The sequence below is a fragment of the Mustelus asterias genome, unplaced genomic scaffold (genome assembly GCF_964213995.1).
Source record: "Mustelus asterias unplaced genomic scaffold, sMusAst1.hap1.1 HAP1_SCAFFOLD_2417, whole genome shotgun sequence".
Lineage (NCBI taxonomy): Eukaryota > Metazoa > Chordata > Chondrichthyes > Carcharhiniformes > Triakidae > Mustelus > Mustelus asterias.
Genome location: NW_027592362.1, coordinates 37,476 through 54,419, shown reverse-complemented (window position 1 = coordinate 54,419; position 16,944 = coordinate 37,476). Strand labels below are relative to the sequence as shown.

The 16,944-nt window shown below is 53.5% G+C and overlaps 1 protein-coding gene across 1 annotated transcript; it reads left to right on the top strand.

Annotated features, from left to right (window-relative positions):
* The first annotated feature begins 1,612 nt into the window (after positions 1-1,612).
* LOC144489663 (uncharacterized) lies at positions 1,613-4,336 on the top strand. Its single transcript, XM_078207522.1, has 2 exons — positions 1,613-2,343; positions 3,290-4,336. The coding sequence occupies exon 2, from the start codon at positions 3,308-3,310 to the stop codon at positions 4,334-4,336; it is 1,029 nt and encodes a 342-aa protein (XP_078063648.1). The 5' UTR covers positions 1,613-2,343; positions 3,290-3,307.
* Positions 4,337-16,944: the final 12,608 nt, after the last annotated feature.

Below are 16,944 nucleotides of genomic sequence, written 5' to 3'. Positions count from 1 at the left end.
GGTCGGGGGTCAGGGCTGGGTGGGGGGTCAGGGCTGGGTCGGGGGTCAGGGCTGGGTCGGGGATCAGGGCTGGGTGGGGGATCTGGGCTGGGTGGGGAATCAGGGCTGGGTCGGGGGTCAGGGCTGGGTCGGGGGTCAGGCTGGGTCGGGGGTCAGGGCTGGGTCGGGAATCAGGGCTGGGTCGGGGGTCAGGGCTGGGTCGGGGGTCAGGGCTGGGTCGGGGGTCAGGGCTGGGTCGGGGGTCAGGGCTGGGTCGGGGGTCAGGGCTGGGTCGGGGGTCAGGGCTGGGTCAGGGGTCAGGGCTGGGTCGGGGGTCAGGCCTGGGTCGGGGGTCAGGCCTGTGTCGGGGGTCAGGGCTGGGTCGGGGGATCTGGGCTGGGTCGGGGGGTCAGGGCTGGGTCGGGGGTCAGGGCTGGGTCGGGGGTCAGGCTGGGTCGGGGGTCAGGGCTGGGTGGGGGATCTGGGCTGGGTCGGGGGTCAGGGCTGGGTCGGGGGTCAGGGCTGGGTCGGGGATCAGGGCTGGGTGTCGGATCAGGGCTGGGTGGGGAATCAGGGCTGGGTCGGGGGTCAGGGCTGGGTCGGGGGTCAGGGCTGGGTCGGGGGTCAGGCTGGGTTGGGGGTCAGGGCTGGGTGGGGGATCTGGGCTGGGTCGGGGTTCAGGGCTGGGTCGGGGGTCAGGGCTGGGTCGGGGATCAGGGCTGGGTGTGGGATCAGGGCTGGGTGGGGAATCAGGGCTGGGTCAGGGGTCAGGGCTGGGTCGGGGGTCAGGGCTGGGTCGGGGGTCAGGCTGGGTCGGGGGTCAGGGCTGGGTCAGGGGTCAGGGCTGGGTCGGGGGTCAGGGCTGAGTCGGGGGTCAGGGCTGGGTCGGGGATCAGGGCTGGGTGGGGGATCTGGGCTGGGTGGGGGGTCAGGGCTGGGTCGGGGGTCAGGGCTGGGTCGGGGGTCAGGGCTGAGTCGGGGGTCAGGGCTGGGCCGGGGATCAGGGCTGGGTGGGGGGTCAGGGCTGGGTCGGGGGTCAGGGCTGAGTCGGGGGTCAGGGCTGGGTCGGGGATCAGGGCTGGGTGGGGGATCTGGGCTGGGTGGGGGGTCAGGGCTGGGTGGGGGGTCAGGGCTGGGTGGGGGGTCAGGGCTGGTCAGGGTCTGATGCAGACTGTTCAGTGACTCTGCCACACACGGTGCAGGAGGGTTTAATAGTCAGTGTGACCCGACATTACGCAGAGACTGAGAGCTGCTTCCAGAACCAGAGAATCAGACAGCACAGGAGGCCCTTCGGCCCATCGAGTCCGCACTCACCTGACCCCCCACCTTATCCCAATTCCCAGCACTTGGCCCGTAGCCCTGAATGTTACAATGTGCCAAGTGCTCATCCAGATACTATTTAAAGGATGTGAGGCATCCCGCCTCCACCACCCTCCCAGGCAGCGCATTCCAGACCCTCACCACCCTCAGTTTTTCCTCACATTCCCCTCCAAACCTCCTGCCCCTCACCTTGAACCCATGGCCCCCTCGTGACTGACCCTTCAACTAAGGGGAACAGCTGCTCCCTATCCATTCTGTCCATCCCCCTCATAATCTTGTAACCTCGATCAGGTCGCCCCTCAGTCTTCTCTGCTCCAACGAAAACAGCCCAAGTGTCTGAGATTGAACGGACAATTGTGACAGGAAATGAAAGTGAAAGTAAACAGAGAGAGAGAGAGAGACCGAGAGAGAGAGAGAGACAGAGAGAGAGACCGAGAGAGAAGAGACCGAGAGACAGAGAGGCAGACAGAGAGACAGACAGAGAGTCAGAGACCGAGAGAGAGAGAGACAGAGAGAGAGAGAGAGAGAGACCGAGAGAGAGAGAGACAGAGAGAGAGAGAGACAGAGAGAGAGAGAGGCAGAGAGAGAGAGAGAGAGACAGAGACAGAGAGGCAGACAGACAGAGAGACAGACAGAGAGAGGGACAGAGAGATAGTCAGAGAGACCGAGAGAGAGACAGAGAGAGAGCGAGAGACAGAGAGAGAGAGACAGGGAGAGAGACAGACCGAGAGAGAGAGAGACAGAGAGAGAGAGAGAGACAGACAGACAGAGACAGAGAGAGTGAGAGACAGTGACAGAGAGAGAGACAGACAGAGAGAGAGAGAGACAGACAGAGAGAGAGAGACAGAGAGAGAGAGAGACAGAGAGAGAGAGAGACAGAGACAGAGAGAGAGAGAGAGAGACAGGAAGAGAGAGACAGACAGAGAGAGAGAGACAGGCAGAGAGAGAGACAGAGAGAGAGATAGAGAAAGACAGAGACGCGATAAAACTGTGGATTGTGTGGGAGTGATGGGGAGATATTAAGAGTGAGCCACATCAAGAAAGGTATGTGGTGAAACCCTTCAAAACTTGGAACTGTCACACTTCAGAAATTTGTCCTGCTGAAATCTGTTACTCTCGGACTTGAGCTCCATAATCCAGGCCGACACTCCCCCGGTGCCAGTACTGAGGGAGTGCTGCACTGTCGGGGGTAGATGTATATACTCTAGGATTTGGGCTCCATAATCCAGGCCGACATTTCACCGATGCCATCAGATTTGAACAGGAGGATGAGAATTGTAGGGGCTGGAGGAGGTTACAGAGATAGGGAGGGAGGGGGCGAGGGAGGGATTTGAACAGGAGGGTGAGGATTGTAGGGGCTGGAGGAGGTTACAGAGATAGGGAGGGAGGGGGTGAGGGAGGGATTTGAACAGGAGGGTGAGGATTGTAGGGGCTGGATTGCGTTGTGGGTTTGTGAGTGCATTATTGAAAAGATTGAAAGGGTGCAGAGGAGATTTACAAGGATGTCGCCTGGATTGAGTGGCATGCCTTATGAGGATAGGCTGAGGGAGCTCGGTCTTTTCTCCTTGGAGAGACGTAGGATGAGAGGAGACCTAATAGAGGTATATAAGATGTTGAGAGGCATAGATCGGGTGGACTCTCAGAGGCTTTTTCCCAGGGTGGAAATGGCTGCTACGAGAGGACACAGGTTTAAGGTGCTGGGGGGTAGGTACAGGGGAGATGTTCGGGGGAAGTTTTTCACACAGAGGGCGGTGGGCGAGTGGAATCGGCTGCCGTCAGTGGTGGTGGATTCAAACTCAATAGGGTCTTTTAAGAGACCCCTGGATGAGTACATGGGACTTAATAGGATGGAGGGTTATAGGTAGGCCTAAAAGGTAGGGATAGGTTCGGTACAACTTGTGGGGCCAAAGGGCCTGTTTTGTGCTGTAGCTTTTCTATGTCTCTATTATCTCTCTGACTGACATTCTGTATCTCTTCTGTCTCCGAACAGGTTCCCTGACAGGTGGACATGTCTGAAGAGGTGAAGGTGGCCATCTTGCTCATGCTCTACAACAGTCCCAGGGGCGTCCGGCTCGCTGAGCTGCCCTTGGCCTTCTTCATGCGCCACGGCTGCCCTCTGGACCTCTCTTCCTTTGATCACTCGCTGTGCCGTCTGGTGGAGGAGATGGCGGACATGGTGGAGATTCGGCTTGTGGGGGGAGAGCAGACGCTTTTCCCCAGAGACTTGGCAGTCGCGGGGGCCCGCAGCGACACTCGAGGACACCCCGGGACCAAATCTGGGCCTAGTGGTCTTGCAAAGCCTTTCCAGCATACTCCATTCCCCCAGCCCTGGCTGCAGACCCCTGCTGGGGGGCTGCATCCCCACGGCCCACTCCAATTCAGCCTTCCTCAGTGCTCGGGCCTGGTGCAGAATCGGGCCTCGACGAGCAGGCCTCAAGCCTACGGTCAATGGGCAAGCTCCTTCCTGGCCCCTGGCCTCCCCGTGTCCTCCGAGCCTGAGCTCAGGCCAGCTCAGTTCCCCAAGCACGTGCGCCAGTCGGGCGGTTCCCCAGGCTCCCTTCCTACACAGGCCGGGATGCAGGATGCCCAGGCCGAGGACTGGCCTGACGTGGCTGCTCTGGCGAGGGGTCCCCATTGGCATCGGCGGACAGCAGCTCCCCCTGTGGTGCCGGCGGCCATTCGAGACAAGGAGCAACCGGCCTTTGCGCAGGCAGGGGCATCGCAGGAGGAGGCCGGAGCTCACCGTCCGCTCACCTACAGCCAGGCCCTGCAGGCTTCACTCGAGGCGAGGCATCGATCAGCGCCACGGGGCGGACGGGCAGTCAGGCACCCGGACACAGATCGCAGCCCAGCACTCAACACCGAGAGACCCTCAGCCAACACCAACAGGAGGCCCAGGCTCCTCCCGGGGCCAGGGGGGGAGGAGGGGAAGCCGGTAACCGTGAGCAACCACAGGGAGCCAAGGCAGACAACAGAACAGCCGGCAACCATGATGTCTATCACCTCACGGGCTCAAGGTAAGACCTTCTGTATCTAACCCCGTGCTATCCCTGTCCTGGGAGTGTTTGATGGGGACAGTGTAGAGGGAGCTTTACTCTGTATCTAACCCCGTGCTGTCCCTGTCCTGGGAGTGTTTGATGGGGACAGTGTAGAGGGAGCTTTACTCTGTACCTAACCCCGTGCTGTACCTGTCCTGGGAGTGTTTGATGGGGACAGTGTGGAGGGAGCTTTACTCTGTATCTAACCCCGTGCTCTCCCTGTCCTGGGAGTGTTTGATGGGGACAGTGTAGAGGGAACTTTACTCTGTATCTAACCCCGTGCTGTACCTGTCCTGGGAATGTTTGATGGGGACAGTGTAGAGGGAGCTTTATCATAGAAATAGAAATCATAGAATCATAGAAACCCTACAGTGCAGAAGGAGGCCATTCGGCCCATCGAGTCTGCACCGACCACAATCCCACCCAGGCCCTACCCCCACATAATTTACCCGCTAATCCCTCTAACCTACGCATCCCAGGACTCTAAGGGGCAATTTTTTTAACCTGGCCAATCAACTTAACCCGCACATCTTTGGACTGTGGGAGGAAACCGGAGCACCCGGAGGAAACCCACGCAGACACGAGGAGAATGTGCAAACTCCACACAGACAGTGACCCAAGCCGGGAATCGAACACGGGACCCTGGAGCTGTGAAGCAGCAGTGCTAACCACTGTGCTACCGTGCCGCCCTGTATCTAACCCCGTGCTGTACCTGTCCTGGGTGTGTTTGATGGGGACAGTGTGGAGGGAGCTTTACTCTGTATCTAACCCCGTGCTGCACCTGTCCTGGGAGTGTTTGATGATGTGGAGATGCTGGCGTTGGACTGGGGTAAGCACTGTAAGAAGTCTCACAACACCAGGTTAAAGTCCAACAGGTTTATTCTGTTGGACTTTAACCTGGTGTTGTGAGACTTCTTACTGTGTTTGATGGGGACAGTGTAGAGGGAGCTTTACTCTGTATCTAACCCCGTGCTGTACCTGTCCTGGGAGTGTTTGATGGGGACAGTGTAGAGGGAGCTTTACTCTATATCTAACCCCGTGCTGTGCCTGTCCTGGGAGTGTTTGATGGGGACAGTGTAGAGGGAGCTTTACTCTGTATCTAACCCCGTGCTGCACCTGTCCTGGGACTGTGTGATGGTCATGATGTGGAGATGCCGGCGTTGGACTGGGGTAAACACAGTAAGAAGTTTAACAACACCAGGTTAAAGTCCAACAGGTTTATTTGGTAGCAAATTTGCAGATTTCCACTCCATCTGACGAAGGAGCAGCGCTCCGAAAGCTAATGGCATTTGCTACCAAATAAACCTGTTGGACTTTAACCTGGTGTTGTTAAAACTCTTACGGTGTTTGATGGGGACAGTGTAGAGGGAGCTTTACTCTGTTTCTAACCCCGTGCTGTACCTGTCCTGGGAGTGTTTGATGGGGACAGTGTAGAGGGAGCTTTACTCTGTTTCTAACCCCGTGCTGTACCTGTCCTGGGAGTGTTTGATGGGGACAGTGTAGAGGCAGCTTTACTCTGTATCTAACCCCGTGCTGTACCTGTCCTGGGAGTGTTTGATGGGGACAGTGTAGAGGGAGCTTTATTCTGTATCTAATCCTGTGCTGTACCTGTCCTGGGAGTGTTTGATGGGGACAGTGCAGAGGGAGCTTTACTCTGTATCTAACCCCGTGCTGTACCTGTCCTGGGAGTGTTTGATGGGGACAGTGTAGAGGGAGCTTTACTCTGGATCTAACCCCGTGCTGTACCTGTCCTGGGAGTGTTTGATGGGGACAGTGTGGAGGGAGCTTTACTCTGTATCTAACCCCGTGCTGTACCTGTGCGGGGAGTGTTTGATGGGGACAGTGTAGAGGGAGCTTTACTCTGTATCTAACCCCGTGCTGTCCCTGTCCTGGGAGTGTTTGATGGGGACAGTGTAGAGGGAACTTTACTCTGTATCTAACCCCGTGCTGTACCTGTCCTGGGAGTGTTTGATGGGGACAGTGTGGAGGGAGCTTTACTCTGTATCTAATCCTGTGCTGTACCTGTCCTGGGAGTGTTTGATGGGGACAGTGTAGAGGGAGCTTTACTCTGTATCTAACCCCGTGCTTTACCTGTCCTGGGAGTGTTTGATGGGGACAGTGTAGAGGGAGCTTTACTCTGTATCTAACCCCGTGCTGTACCTGTCCTGGGAGTGTTTGATGGGGACAGTGTAGAGGGAGCTTTACTCTGTATCTAACCCCGTGCTGTCCCTGTCCTGGGAGTGTTTGATGGGGGACAGTGTTGAGGGAGCTTTACTCTGTATCCCCGTGCTGTACCTGTCCTGGGAGTGTTTGATGGGGACAGTGTAGAGGGAGCTTTACCCTGTATCTAACCCCGTGCTGTACCTGTCCTGGGAGTGTTTGATGGGGACAGTGTGGAGGTAGCTTTACGCTGTATGTAACCCCGTGCTGTACCTGTCCTGGGACTGTGTGATGGTCATGATGTGGAGATGCCGGCGTTGGACTGGGGTAAACACAGTAAGAAGTTTAACAACACCAGGTTAAAGTCCAACAGGTTTATTTGGTAGCAAATTTGCAGATTTCCACTCCATCTGACGAAGGAGCAGCGCTCCGAAAGCTAATGGCATTTGCTACCAAATAAACCTGTTGGACTTTAACCTGGTGTTGTTAAAACTCTTACGGTGTTTGATGGGGATAGTGTAGAGGGAGCTTTACTCTGTATCTAACCCCGTGCTGTACCTGTCCTGGGAGTGTTTGATGGGGACAGTGTAGAGGGAGCTTTACTCTGTATCTAATCCTGTGCTGTACCTGTCCTGGGAGTGTTTGATGGGGACAGTGCAGAGGGAGCTTTACTCTGTATCTAACCCCGTGCTGTACCTGTCCTGGGAGTGTTTGATGGGGACAGTGTAGAGGGAGCTTTACTCTGGATCTAACCCCGTGCTGTACCTGTCCTGGGAGTGTTTGATGGGGACAGTGTGGAGGGAGCTTTACTCTGTATCTAACCCCGTGCTGTACCTGTCCTGGGAGTGTTTGATGGGGACAGTGTAGAGGGAGCTTTACTCTGTATCTAACCCCGTGCTGTCCCTGTCCTGGGAGTGTTTGATGGGGACAGTGTAGAGGGAACTTTACTCTGTATCTAACCCCGTGCTGTACCTGTCCTGGGAGTGTTTGATGGGGACAGTGTGGAGGGAGCTTTACTCTGTATCTAATCCTGTGCTGTACCTGTCCTGGGAGTGTTTGATGGGGACAGTGTAGAGGGAGCTTTACTCTGTATCTAACCCCGTGCTTTACCTGTCCTGGGAGTGTTTGATGGGGACAGTGTAGAGGGAGCTTTACTCTGTATCTAACCCCGTGCTGTACCTGTCCTGGGAGTGTTTGATGGGGACAGTGTAGAGGGAGCTTTACTCTGTATCTAACCCCGTGCTGTCCCTGTCCTGGGAGTGTTTGATGGGGGACAGTGTTGAGGGAGCTTTACTCTGTATCCCCGTGCTGTACCTGTCCTGGGAGTGTTTGATGGGGACAGTGTAGAGGGAGCTTTACCCTGTATCTAACCCCGTGCTGTACCTGTCCTGGGAGTGTTTGATGGGGACAGTGTGGAGGTAGCTTTACGCTGTATGTAACCCCGTGCTGTACCTGTCCTGGGACTGTGTGATGGTCATGATGTGGAGATGCCGGCGTTGGACTGGGGTAAACACAGTAAGAAGTTTAACAACACCAGGTTAAAGTCCAACAGGTTTATTTGGTAGCAAATTTGCAGATTTCCACTCCATCTGACGAAGGAGCAGCGCTCCGAAAGCTAATGGCATTTGCTACCAAATAAACCTGTTGGACTTTAACCTGGTGTTGTTAAAACTCTTAGTGTTTGATGGGGATAGTGTAGAGGGAGCTTTACTCTGTTTCTAACCCCGTGCTGTACCTGTCCTGGGAGTGTTTGATGGGGACATTGTAGAGGGAGCTTTATTCTGTATCTAATCCTGTGCTGTACCTGTCCTGGGAGTGTTTGATGGGGACAGTGTGGAGGGAGCTTTACTCTGTATCTAACCACGTGCTGTACCTGTCCTGGGAGTGTTTGATGGGGGACAGTGTAGAGGGAGCTTTACTCTGTATCTAACCCCGTGCTGTCCCGGTCCTGGGAGTGTTTGATGGGGACAGTGTGGAGGGAGCTTTACTCTGTATCTAACCACGTGCTGTACCTGTCCTGGGAGTGTTTGATGGGGACAGTGTAGAGGGAGCTTTACTCTGTATCTAACCCCGTGCTTTACCTGTCCTGGGAGTGTTTGATGGGGACAGTGTAGAGGGAGCTTTACTCTGTATCTAACCCCGTGCTGTACCTGTCCTCGGAGTGTTTGATGGGGACAGTGTAGAGGGAGCTTTACCCTGTATCTAACCCCGTGCTGTACCTGTCCTGGGAGTGTTTGATGGGGACAGTGTGGAGGTAGCTTTACGCTGTATGTAACCCCGTGCTGTACCTGTCCTGGGACTGTGTGATGGTCATGATGTGGAGATGCCGGCGTTGGACTGGGGTAAACACAGTAAGAAGTTTAACAACACCAGGTTAAAGTCCAACAGGTTTATTTGGTAGCAAATTTGCAGATTTCCACTCCATCTGACGAAGGAGCAGCGCTCCGAAAGCTAATGGCATTTGCTACCAAATAAACCTGTTGGACTTTAACCTGGTGTTGTTAAAACTCTTACGGTGTTTGATGGGGATAGTGTAGAGGGAGCTTTACTCTGTATCTAACCCCGTGCTGTACCTGTCCTGGGAGTGTTTGATGGGGACAGTGTAGAGGGAGCTTTACTCTGTATCTAATCCTGTGCTGTACCTGTCCTGGGAGTGTTTGATGGGGACAGTGCAGAGGGAGCTTTACTCTGTATCTAACCCCGTGCTGTACCTGTCCTGGGAGTGTTTGATGGGGACAGTGTAGAGGGAGCTTTACTCTGGATCTAACCCCGTGCTGTACCTGTCCTGGGAGTGTTTGATGGGGACAGTGTGGAGGGAGCTTTACTCTGTATCTAACCCCGTGCTGTACCTGTCCTGGGAGTGTTTGATGGGGACAGTGTAGAGGGAGCTTTACTCTGTATCTAACCCCGTGCTGTCCCTGTCCTGGGAGTGTTTGATGGGGACAGTGTAGAGGGAACTTTACTCTGTATCTAACCCCGTGCTGTACCTGTCCTGGGAGTGTTTGATGGGGACAGTGTGGAGGGAGCTTTACTCTGTATCTAATCCTGTGCTGTACCTGTCCTGGGAGTGTTTGATGGGGACAGTGTAGAGGGAGCTTTACTCTGTATCTAACCCCGTGCTTTACCTGTCCTGGGAGTGTTTGATGGGGACAGTGTAGAGGGAGCTTTACTCTGTATCTAACCCCGTGCTGTACCTGTCCTGGGAGTGTTTGATGGGGACAGTGTAGAGGGAGCTTTACTCTGTATCTAACCCCGTGCTGTCCCTGTCCTGGGAGTGTTTGATGGGGGACAGTGTTGAGGGAGCTTTACTCTGTATCCCCGTGCTGTACCTGTCCTGGGAGTGTTTGATGGGGACAGTGTAGAGGGAGCTTTACCCTGTATCTAACCCCGTGCTGTACCTGTCCTGGGAGTGTTTGATGGGGACAGTGTGGAGGTAGCTTTACGCTGTATGTAACCCCGTGCTGTACCTGTCCTGGGACTGTGTGATGGTCATGATGTGGAGATGCCGGCGTTGGACTGGGGTAAACACAGTAAGAAGTTTAACAACACCAGGTTAAAGTCCAACAGGTTTATTTGGTAGCAAATTTGCAGATTTCCACTCCATCTGACGAAGGAGCAGCGCTCCGAAAGCTAATGGCATTTGCTACCAAATAAACCTGTTGGACTTTAACCTGGTGTTGTTAAAACTCTTAGTGTTTGATGGGGATAGTGTAGAGGGAGCTTTACTCTGTTTCTAACCCCGTGCTGTACCTGTCCTGGGAGTGTTTGATGGGGACATTGTAGAGGGAGCTTTATTCTGTATCTAATCCTGTGCTGTACCTGTCCTGGGAGTGTTTGATGGGGGACAGTGTAGAGGGAGCTTTACTCTGTATCTAACCCCGTGCTGTCCCGGTCCTGGGAGTGTTTGATGGGGACAGTGTGGAGGGAGCTTTACTCTGTATCTAACCACGTGCTGTACCTGTCCTGGGAGTGTTTGATGGGGACAGTGTAGAGGGAGCTTTACTCTGTATCTAACCCCGTGCTTTACCTGTCCTGGGAGTGTTTGATGGGGACAGTGTAGAGGGAGCTTTACTCTGTATCTAACCCCGTGCTGTACCTGTCCTCGGAGTGTTTGATGGGGACAGTGTAGAGGGAGCTTTACTCTGTATCTAACCCCGTGCTGTCCCTGTCCTGGGAGTGTTTGATGGGGGACAGTGTTGAGGGAGCTTTACTCTGTATCCCCGTGCTGTACCTGTCCTGGGAGTGTTTGATGGGGACAGTGTAGAGGGAGCTTTACCCTGTATCTAACCCCGTGCTGTACCTGTCCTGGGAGTGTTTGATGGGGACAGTGTGGAGGGAGCTTTACTCTGTATCTAACCCCGTGCTGTACCTGTCCTGGGAGTGTTTGATGGGGACAGTGTAGAGGGAGCTTTACTCTGTATCTAACCCCGTGCTGTCCCGGTCCTGGGAGTGTTTGATGGGGACAGTGTGGAGGGAGCTTTACTCTGTATCTAACCACGTGCTGTACCTGTCCTGGGAGTGTTTGATGGGGACAGTGTGGAGGTAGCTTTACTCTGTATCTTATCCTGTGCTGTACCTGTCCTGGGACTGTTTGATGGGGACAGTGCAGAGGGAGCTTTACTCTGTATCTAACCCCGTGCTGTACCTGTCCTGGGAGTGTTTGATGGGGACAGTGTAGAGGGAGCTTTACTCTGTATCTAACCCCGTGCTGTACCTGTCCTGGGAGTGTTTGATGGGGACAGTGTGGAGGGAGCTTTACTCTGTATCTAACCCCGTGCTGTACCTGTCCTGGGAGTGTTTGATGGGGACAGTGTAGAGGGAGCTTTACTCTGTATCTAACCCCGTGCTGTCCCTGTCCTGGGAGTGTTTGATGGGGACAGTGTAGAGGGAACTTTACTCTGTATCTAACCCCGTGCTGTACCTGTCCTGGGAGTGTTTGATGGAGACAGTGTGGAGGGAGCTTTACTCTGTATCTAACCCCGTGCTTTACCTGTCCTGGGAGTGTTTGATGGGGACAGTGTAGAGGGAGCTTTACTCTGTATCTAACCCCGTGCTGTACCTGTCCTGGGAGTGTTTGATGGGGACAGTGTAGAGGGAGCTTTACTCTGTATCTAACCCCGTGCTGTCCCTGTCCTGGGAGTGTTTGATGGGGGACAGTGTTGAGGGAGCTTTACTCTGTATCCCCGTGCTGTACCTGTCCTGGGAGTGTTTGATGGGGACAGTGTAGAGGGAGCTTTACCCTGTATCTAACCCCGTGCTGTACCTGTCCTGGGAGTGTTTGATGGGGACAGTGTGGAGGTAGCTTTACACTGTATCTAACCCCGTGCTGTACCTGTCCTGGGAGTGTTTGATGGGGACAGTGTAGAGGGAGCTTTACACTGTATGTAACCCCGTGCTGTACCTGTCCTGGGACTGTGTGATGGTCATGATGTGGAGATGCCGGCGTTGGACTGGGGTAAACACAGTAAGAAGTTTAACAACACCAGGTTAAAGTCCAACAGGTTTATTTGGTAGCAAATTTGCAGATTTCCACTCCATCTGACGAAGGAGCAGCGCTCCGAAAGCTAATGGCATTTGCTACCAAATAAACCTGTTGGACTTTAACCTGGTGTTGTTAAAACTCTTAGTGTTTGATGGGGATAGTGTAGAGGGAGCTTTACTCTGTTTCTAACCCCGTGCTGTACCTGTCCTGGGAGTGTTTGATGGGGACATTGTAGAGGGAGCTTTATTCTGTATCTAATCCTGTGCTGTACCTGTCCTGGGAGTGTTTGATGGGGACAGTGTGGAGGGAGCTTTACTCTGTATCTAACCACGTGCTGTCCCTGTCCTGGGAGTGTTTGATGGGGGACAGTGTAGAGGGAGCTTTACTCTGTATCTAACCCCGTGCTGTCCCGGTCCTGGGAGTGTTTGATGGGGACAGTGTGGAGGGAGCTTTACTCTGTATCTAACCACGTGCTGTACCTGTCCTGGGAGTGTTTGATGGGGACAGTGTGGAGGTAGCTTTACGCTGTATGTAACCCCGTGCTGTCCCTGTCCTGGGAGTGTTTGATGGGGACAGTGTAGAGGGAACTTTACTCTGTATCTAACCCCGTGCTGTACCTGTCCTGGGAGTGTTTGATGGGGACAGTGTGGAGGGAGCTTTACTCTGTATCTAATCCTGTGCTGTACCTGTCCTGGGAGTGTTTGATGGGGACAGTGTAGAGGGAGCTTTACTCTGTATCTAACCCCGTGCTTTACCTGTCCTGGGAGTGTTTGATGGGGACAGTGTAGAGGGAGCTTTACTCTGTATCTAACCCCGTGCTGTACCTGTCCTGGGAGTGTTTGATGGGGACAGTGTAGAGGGAGCTTTACTCTGTATCTAACCCCGTGCTGTCCCTGTCCTGGGAGTGTTTGATGGGGGACAGTGTTGAGGGAGCTTTACTCTGTATCCCCGTGCTGTACCTGTCCTGGGAGTGTTTGATGGGGACAGTGTAGAGGGAGCTTTACCCTGTATCTAACCCCGTGCTGTACCTGTCCTGGGAGTGTTTGATGGGGACAGTGTAGAGGGAGCTTTACTCTGTATCTAACCCCGTGCTGCACCTGTCCTGGGACTGTGTGATGGTCATGATGTGGAGATGCCGGCGTTGGACTGGGGTAAACACAGTAAGAAGTTTAACAACACCAGGTTAAAGTCCAACAGGTTTATTTGGTAGCAAATTTGCAGATTTCCACTCCATCTGACGAAGGAGAAGCGCTCCGAAAGCTAATGGCATTTGCTACCAAATAAACCTGTTGGACTTTAACCTGGTGTTGTTAAAACTCTTACGGTGTTTGATGGGGACAGTGTAGAGGGAGCTTTACTCTGTTTCTAACCCCGTGCTGTACCTGTCCTGGGAGTGTTTGATGGGGACAGTGTAGAGGGAGCTTTACTCTGTTTCTAACCCCGTGCTGTACCTGTCCTGGGAGTGTTTGATGGGGACAGTGTAGAGGCAGCTTTACTCTGTATCTAACCCCGTGCTGTACCTGTCCTGGGAGTGTTTGATGGGGACAGTGTAGAGGGAGCTTTATTCTGTATCTAATCCTGTGCTGTACCTGTCCTGGGAGTGTTTGATGGGGACAGTGCAGAGGGAGCTTTACTCTGTATCTAACCCCGTGCTGTACCTGTCCTGGGAGTGTTTGATGGGGACAGTGTAGAGGGAGCTTTACTCTGGATCTAACCCCGTGCTGTACCTGTCCTGGGAGTGTTTGATGGGGACAGTGTGGAGGGAGCTTTACTCTGTATCTAACCCCGTGCTGTACCTGTGCAGGGAGTGTTTGATGGGGACAGTGTAGAGGGAGCTTTACTCTGTATCTAACCCCGTGCTGTCCCTGTCCTGGGAGTGTTTGATGGGGACAGTGTAGAGGGAACTTTACTCTGTATCTAACCCCGTGCTGTACCTGTCCTGGGAGTGTTTGATGGGGACAGTGTGGAGGGAGCTTTACTCTGTATCTAATCCTGTGCTGTACCTGTCCTGGGAGTGTTTGATGGGGACAGTGTAGAGGGAGCTTTACTCTGTATCTAACCCCGTGCTTTACCTGTCCTGGGAGTGTTTGATGGGGACAGTGTAGAGGGAGCTTTACTCTGTATCTAACCCCGTGCTGTACCTGTCCTGGGAGTGTTTGATGGGGACAGTGTAGAGGGAGCTTTACTCTGTATCTAACCCCGTGCTGTCCCTGTCCTGGGAGTGTTTGATGGGGGACAGTGTTGAGGGAGCTTTACTCTGTATCCCCGTGCTGTACCTGTCCTGGGAGTGTTTGATGGGGACAGTGTAGAGGGAGCTTTACCCTGTATCTAACCCCGTGCTGTACCTCTCCTGGGAGTGTTTGATGGGGACAGTGTGGAGGTAGCTTTACGCTGTATGTAACCCCGTGCTGTACCTGTCCTGGGACTGTGTGATGGTCATGATGTGGAGATGCCGGCGTTGGACTGGGGTAAACACAGTAAGAAGTTTAACAACACCAGGTTAAAGTCCAACAGGTTTATTTGGTAGCAAATTTGCAGATTTCCACTCCATCTGACGAAGGAGCAGCGCTCCGAAAGCTAATGGCATTTGCTACCAAATAAACCTGTTGGACTTTAACCTGGTGTTGTTAAAACTCTTACGGTGTTTGATGGGGATAGTGTAGAGGGAGCTTTACTCTGTATCTAACCCCGTGCTGTACCTGTCCTGGGAGTGTTTGATGGGGACAGTGTAGAGGGAGCTTTACTCTGTATCTAATCCTGTGCTGTACCTGTCCTGGGAGTGTTTGATGGGGACAGTGCAGAGGGAGCTTTACTCTGTATCTAACCCCGTGCTGTACCTGTCCTGGGAGTGTTTGATGGGGACAGTGTAGAGGGAGCTTTACTCTGGATCTAACCCCGTGCTGTACCTGTCCTGGGAGTGTTTGATGGGGACAGTGTGGAGGGAGCTTTACTCTGTATCTAACCCCGTGCTGTACCTGTCCTGGGAGTGTTTGATGGGGACAGTGTAGAGGGAGCTTTACTCTGTATCTAACCCCGTGCTGTCCCTGTCCTGGGAGTGTTTGATGGGGACAGTGTAGAGGGAACTTTACTCTGTATCTAACCCCGTGCTGTACCTGTCCTGGGAGTGTTTGATGGGGACAGTGTGGAGGGAGCTTTACTCTGTATCTAATCCTGTGCTGTACCTGTCCTGGGAGTGTTTGATGGGGACAGTGTAGAGGGAGCTTTACTCTGTATCTAACCCCGTGCTTTACCTGTCCTGGGAGTGTTTGATGGGGACAGTGTAGAGGGAGCTTTACTCTGTATCTAACCCCGTGCTGTACCTGTCCTGGGAGTGTTTGATGGGGACAGTGTAGAGGGAGCTTTACTCTGTATCTAACCCCGTGCTGTCCCTGTCCTGGGAGTGTTTGATGGGGGACAGTGTTGAGGGAGCTTTACTCTGTATCCCCGTGCTGTACCTGTCCTGGGAGTGTTTGATGGGGACAGTGTAGAGGGAGCTTTACCCTGTATCTAACCCCGTGCTGTACCTGTCCTGGGAGTGTTTGATGGGGACAGTGTGGAGGTAGCTTTACGCTGTATGTAACCCCGTGCTGTACCTGTCCTGGGACTGTGTGATGGTCATGATGTGGAGATGCCGGCGTTGGACTGGGGTAAACACAGTAAGAAGTTTAACAACACCAGGTTAAAGTCCAACAGGTTTATTTGGTAGCAAATTTGCAGATTTCCACTCCATCTGACGAAGGAGCAGCGCTCCGAAAGCTAATGGCATTTGCTACCAAATAAACCTGTTGGACTTTAACCTGGTGTTGTTAAAACTCTTAGTGTTTGATGGGGATAGTGTAGAGGGAGCTTTACTCTGTTTCTAACCCCGTGCTGTACCTGTCCTGGGAGTGTTTGATGGGGACATTGTAGAGGGAGCTTTATTCTGTATCTAATCCTGTGCTGTACCTGTCCTGGGAGTGTTTGATGGGGGACAGTGTAGAGGGAGCTTTACTCTGTATCTAACCCCGTGCTGTCCCGGTCCTGGGAGTGTTTGATGGGGACAGTGTGGAGGGAGCTTTACTCTGTATCTAACCACGTGCTGTACCTGTCCTGGGAGTGTTTGATGGGGACAGTGTAGAGGGAGCTTTACTCTGTATCTAACCCCGTGCTTTACCTGTCCTGGGAGTGTTTGATGGGGACAGTGTAGAGGGAGCTTTACTCTGTATCTAACCCCGTGCTGTACCTGTCCTCGGAGTGTTTGATGGGGACAGTGTAGAGGGAGCTTTACTCTGTATCTAACCCCGTGCTGTCCCTGTCCTGGGAGTGTTTGATGGGGGACAGTGTAGAGGGAGCTTTACTCTGTATCTAATCCTGTGCTGTACCTGTCCTGGGAGTGTTTGATGGGGACAGTGCAGAGGGAGCTTTACTCTGTATCTAACCCCGTGCTGTACCTGTCCTGGGAGTGTTTGATGGGGACAGTGTAGAGGGAGCTTTACTCTGGATCTAACCCCGTGCTGTACCTGTCCTGGGAGTGTTTGATGGGGACAGTGTGGAGGGAGCTTTACTCTGTATCTAACCCCGTGCTGTACCTGTCCTGGGAGTGTTTGATGGGGACAGTGTAGAGGGAGCTTTACTCTGTATCTAACCCCGTGCTGTCCCTGTCCTGGGAGTGTTTGATGGGGACAGTGTAGAGGGAACTTTACTCTGTATCTAACCCCGTGCTGTACCTGTCCTGGGAGTGTTTGATGGGGACAGTGTGGAGGGAGCTTTACTCTGTATCTAATCCTGTGCTGTACCTGTCCTGGGAGTGTTTGATGGGGACAGTGTAGAGGGAGCTTTACTCTGTATCTAACCCCGTGCTTTACCTGTCCTGGGAGTGTTTGATGGGGACAGTGTAGAGGGAGCTTTACTCTGTATCTAACCCCGTGCTGTACCTGTCCTGGGAGTGTTTGATGGGGACAGTGTAGAGGGAGCTTTACTCTGTAT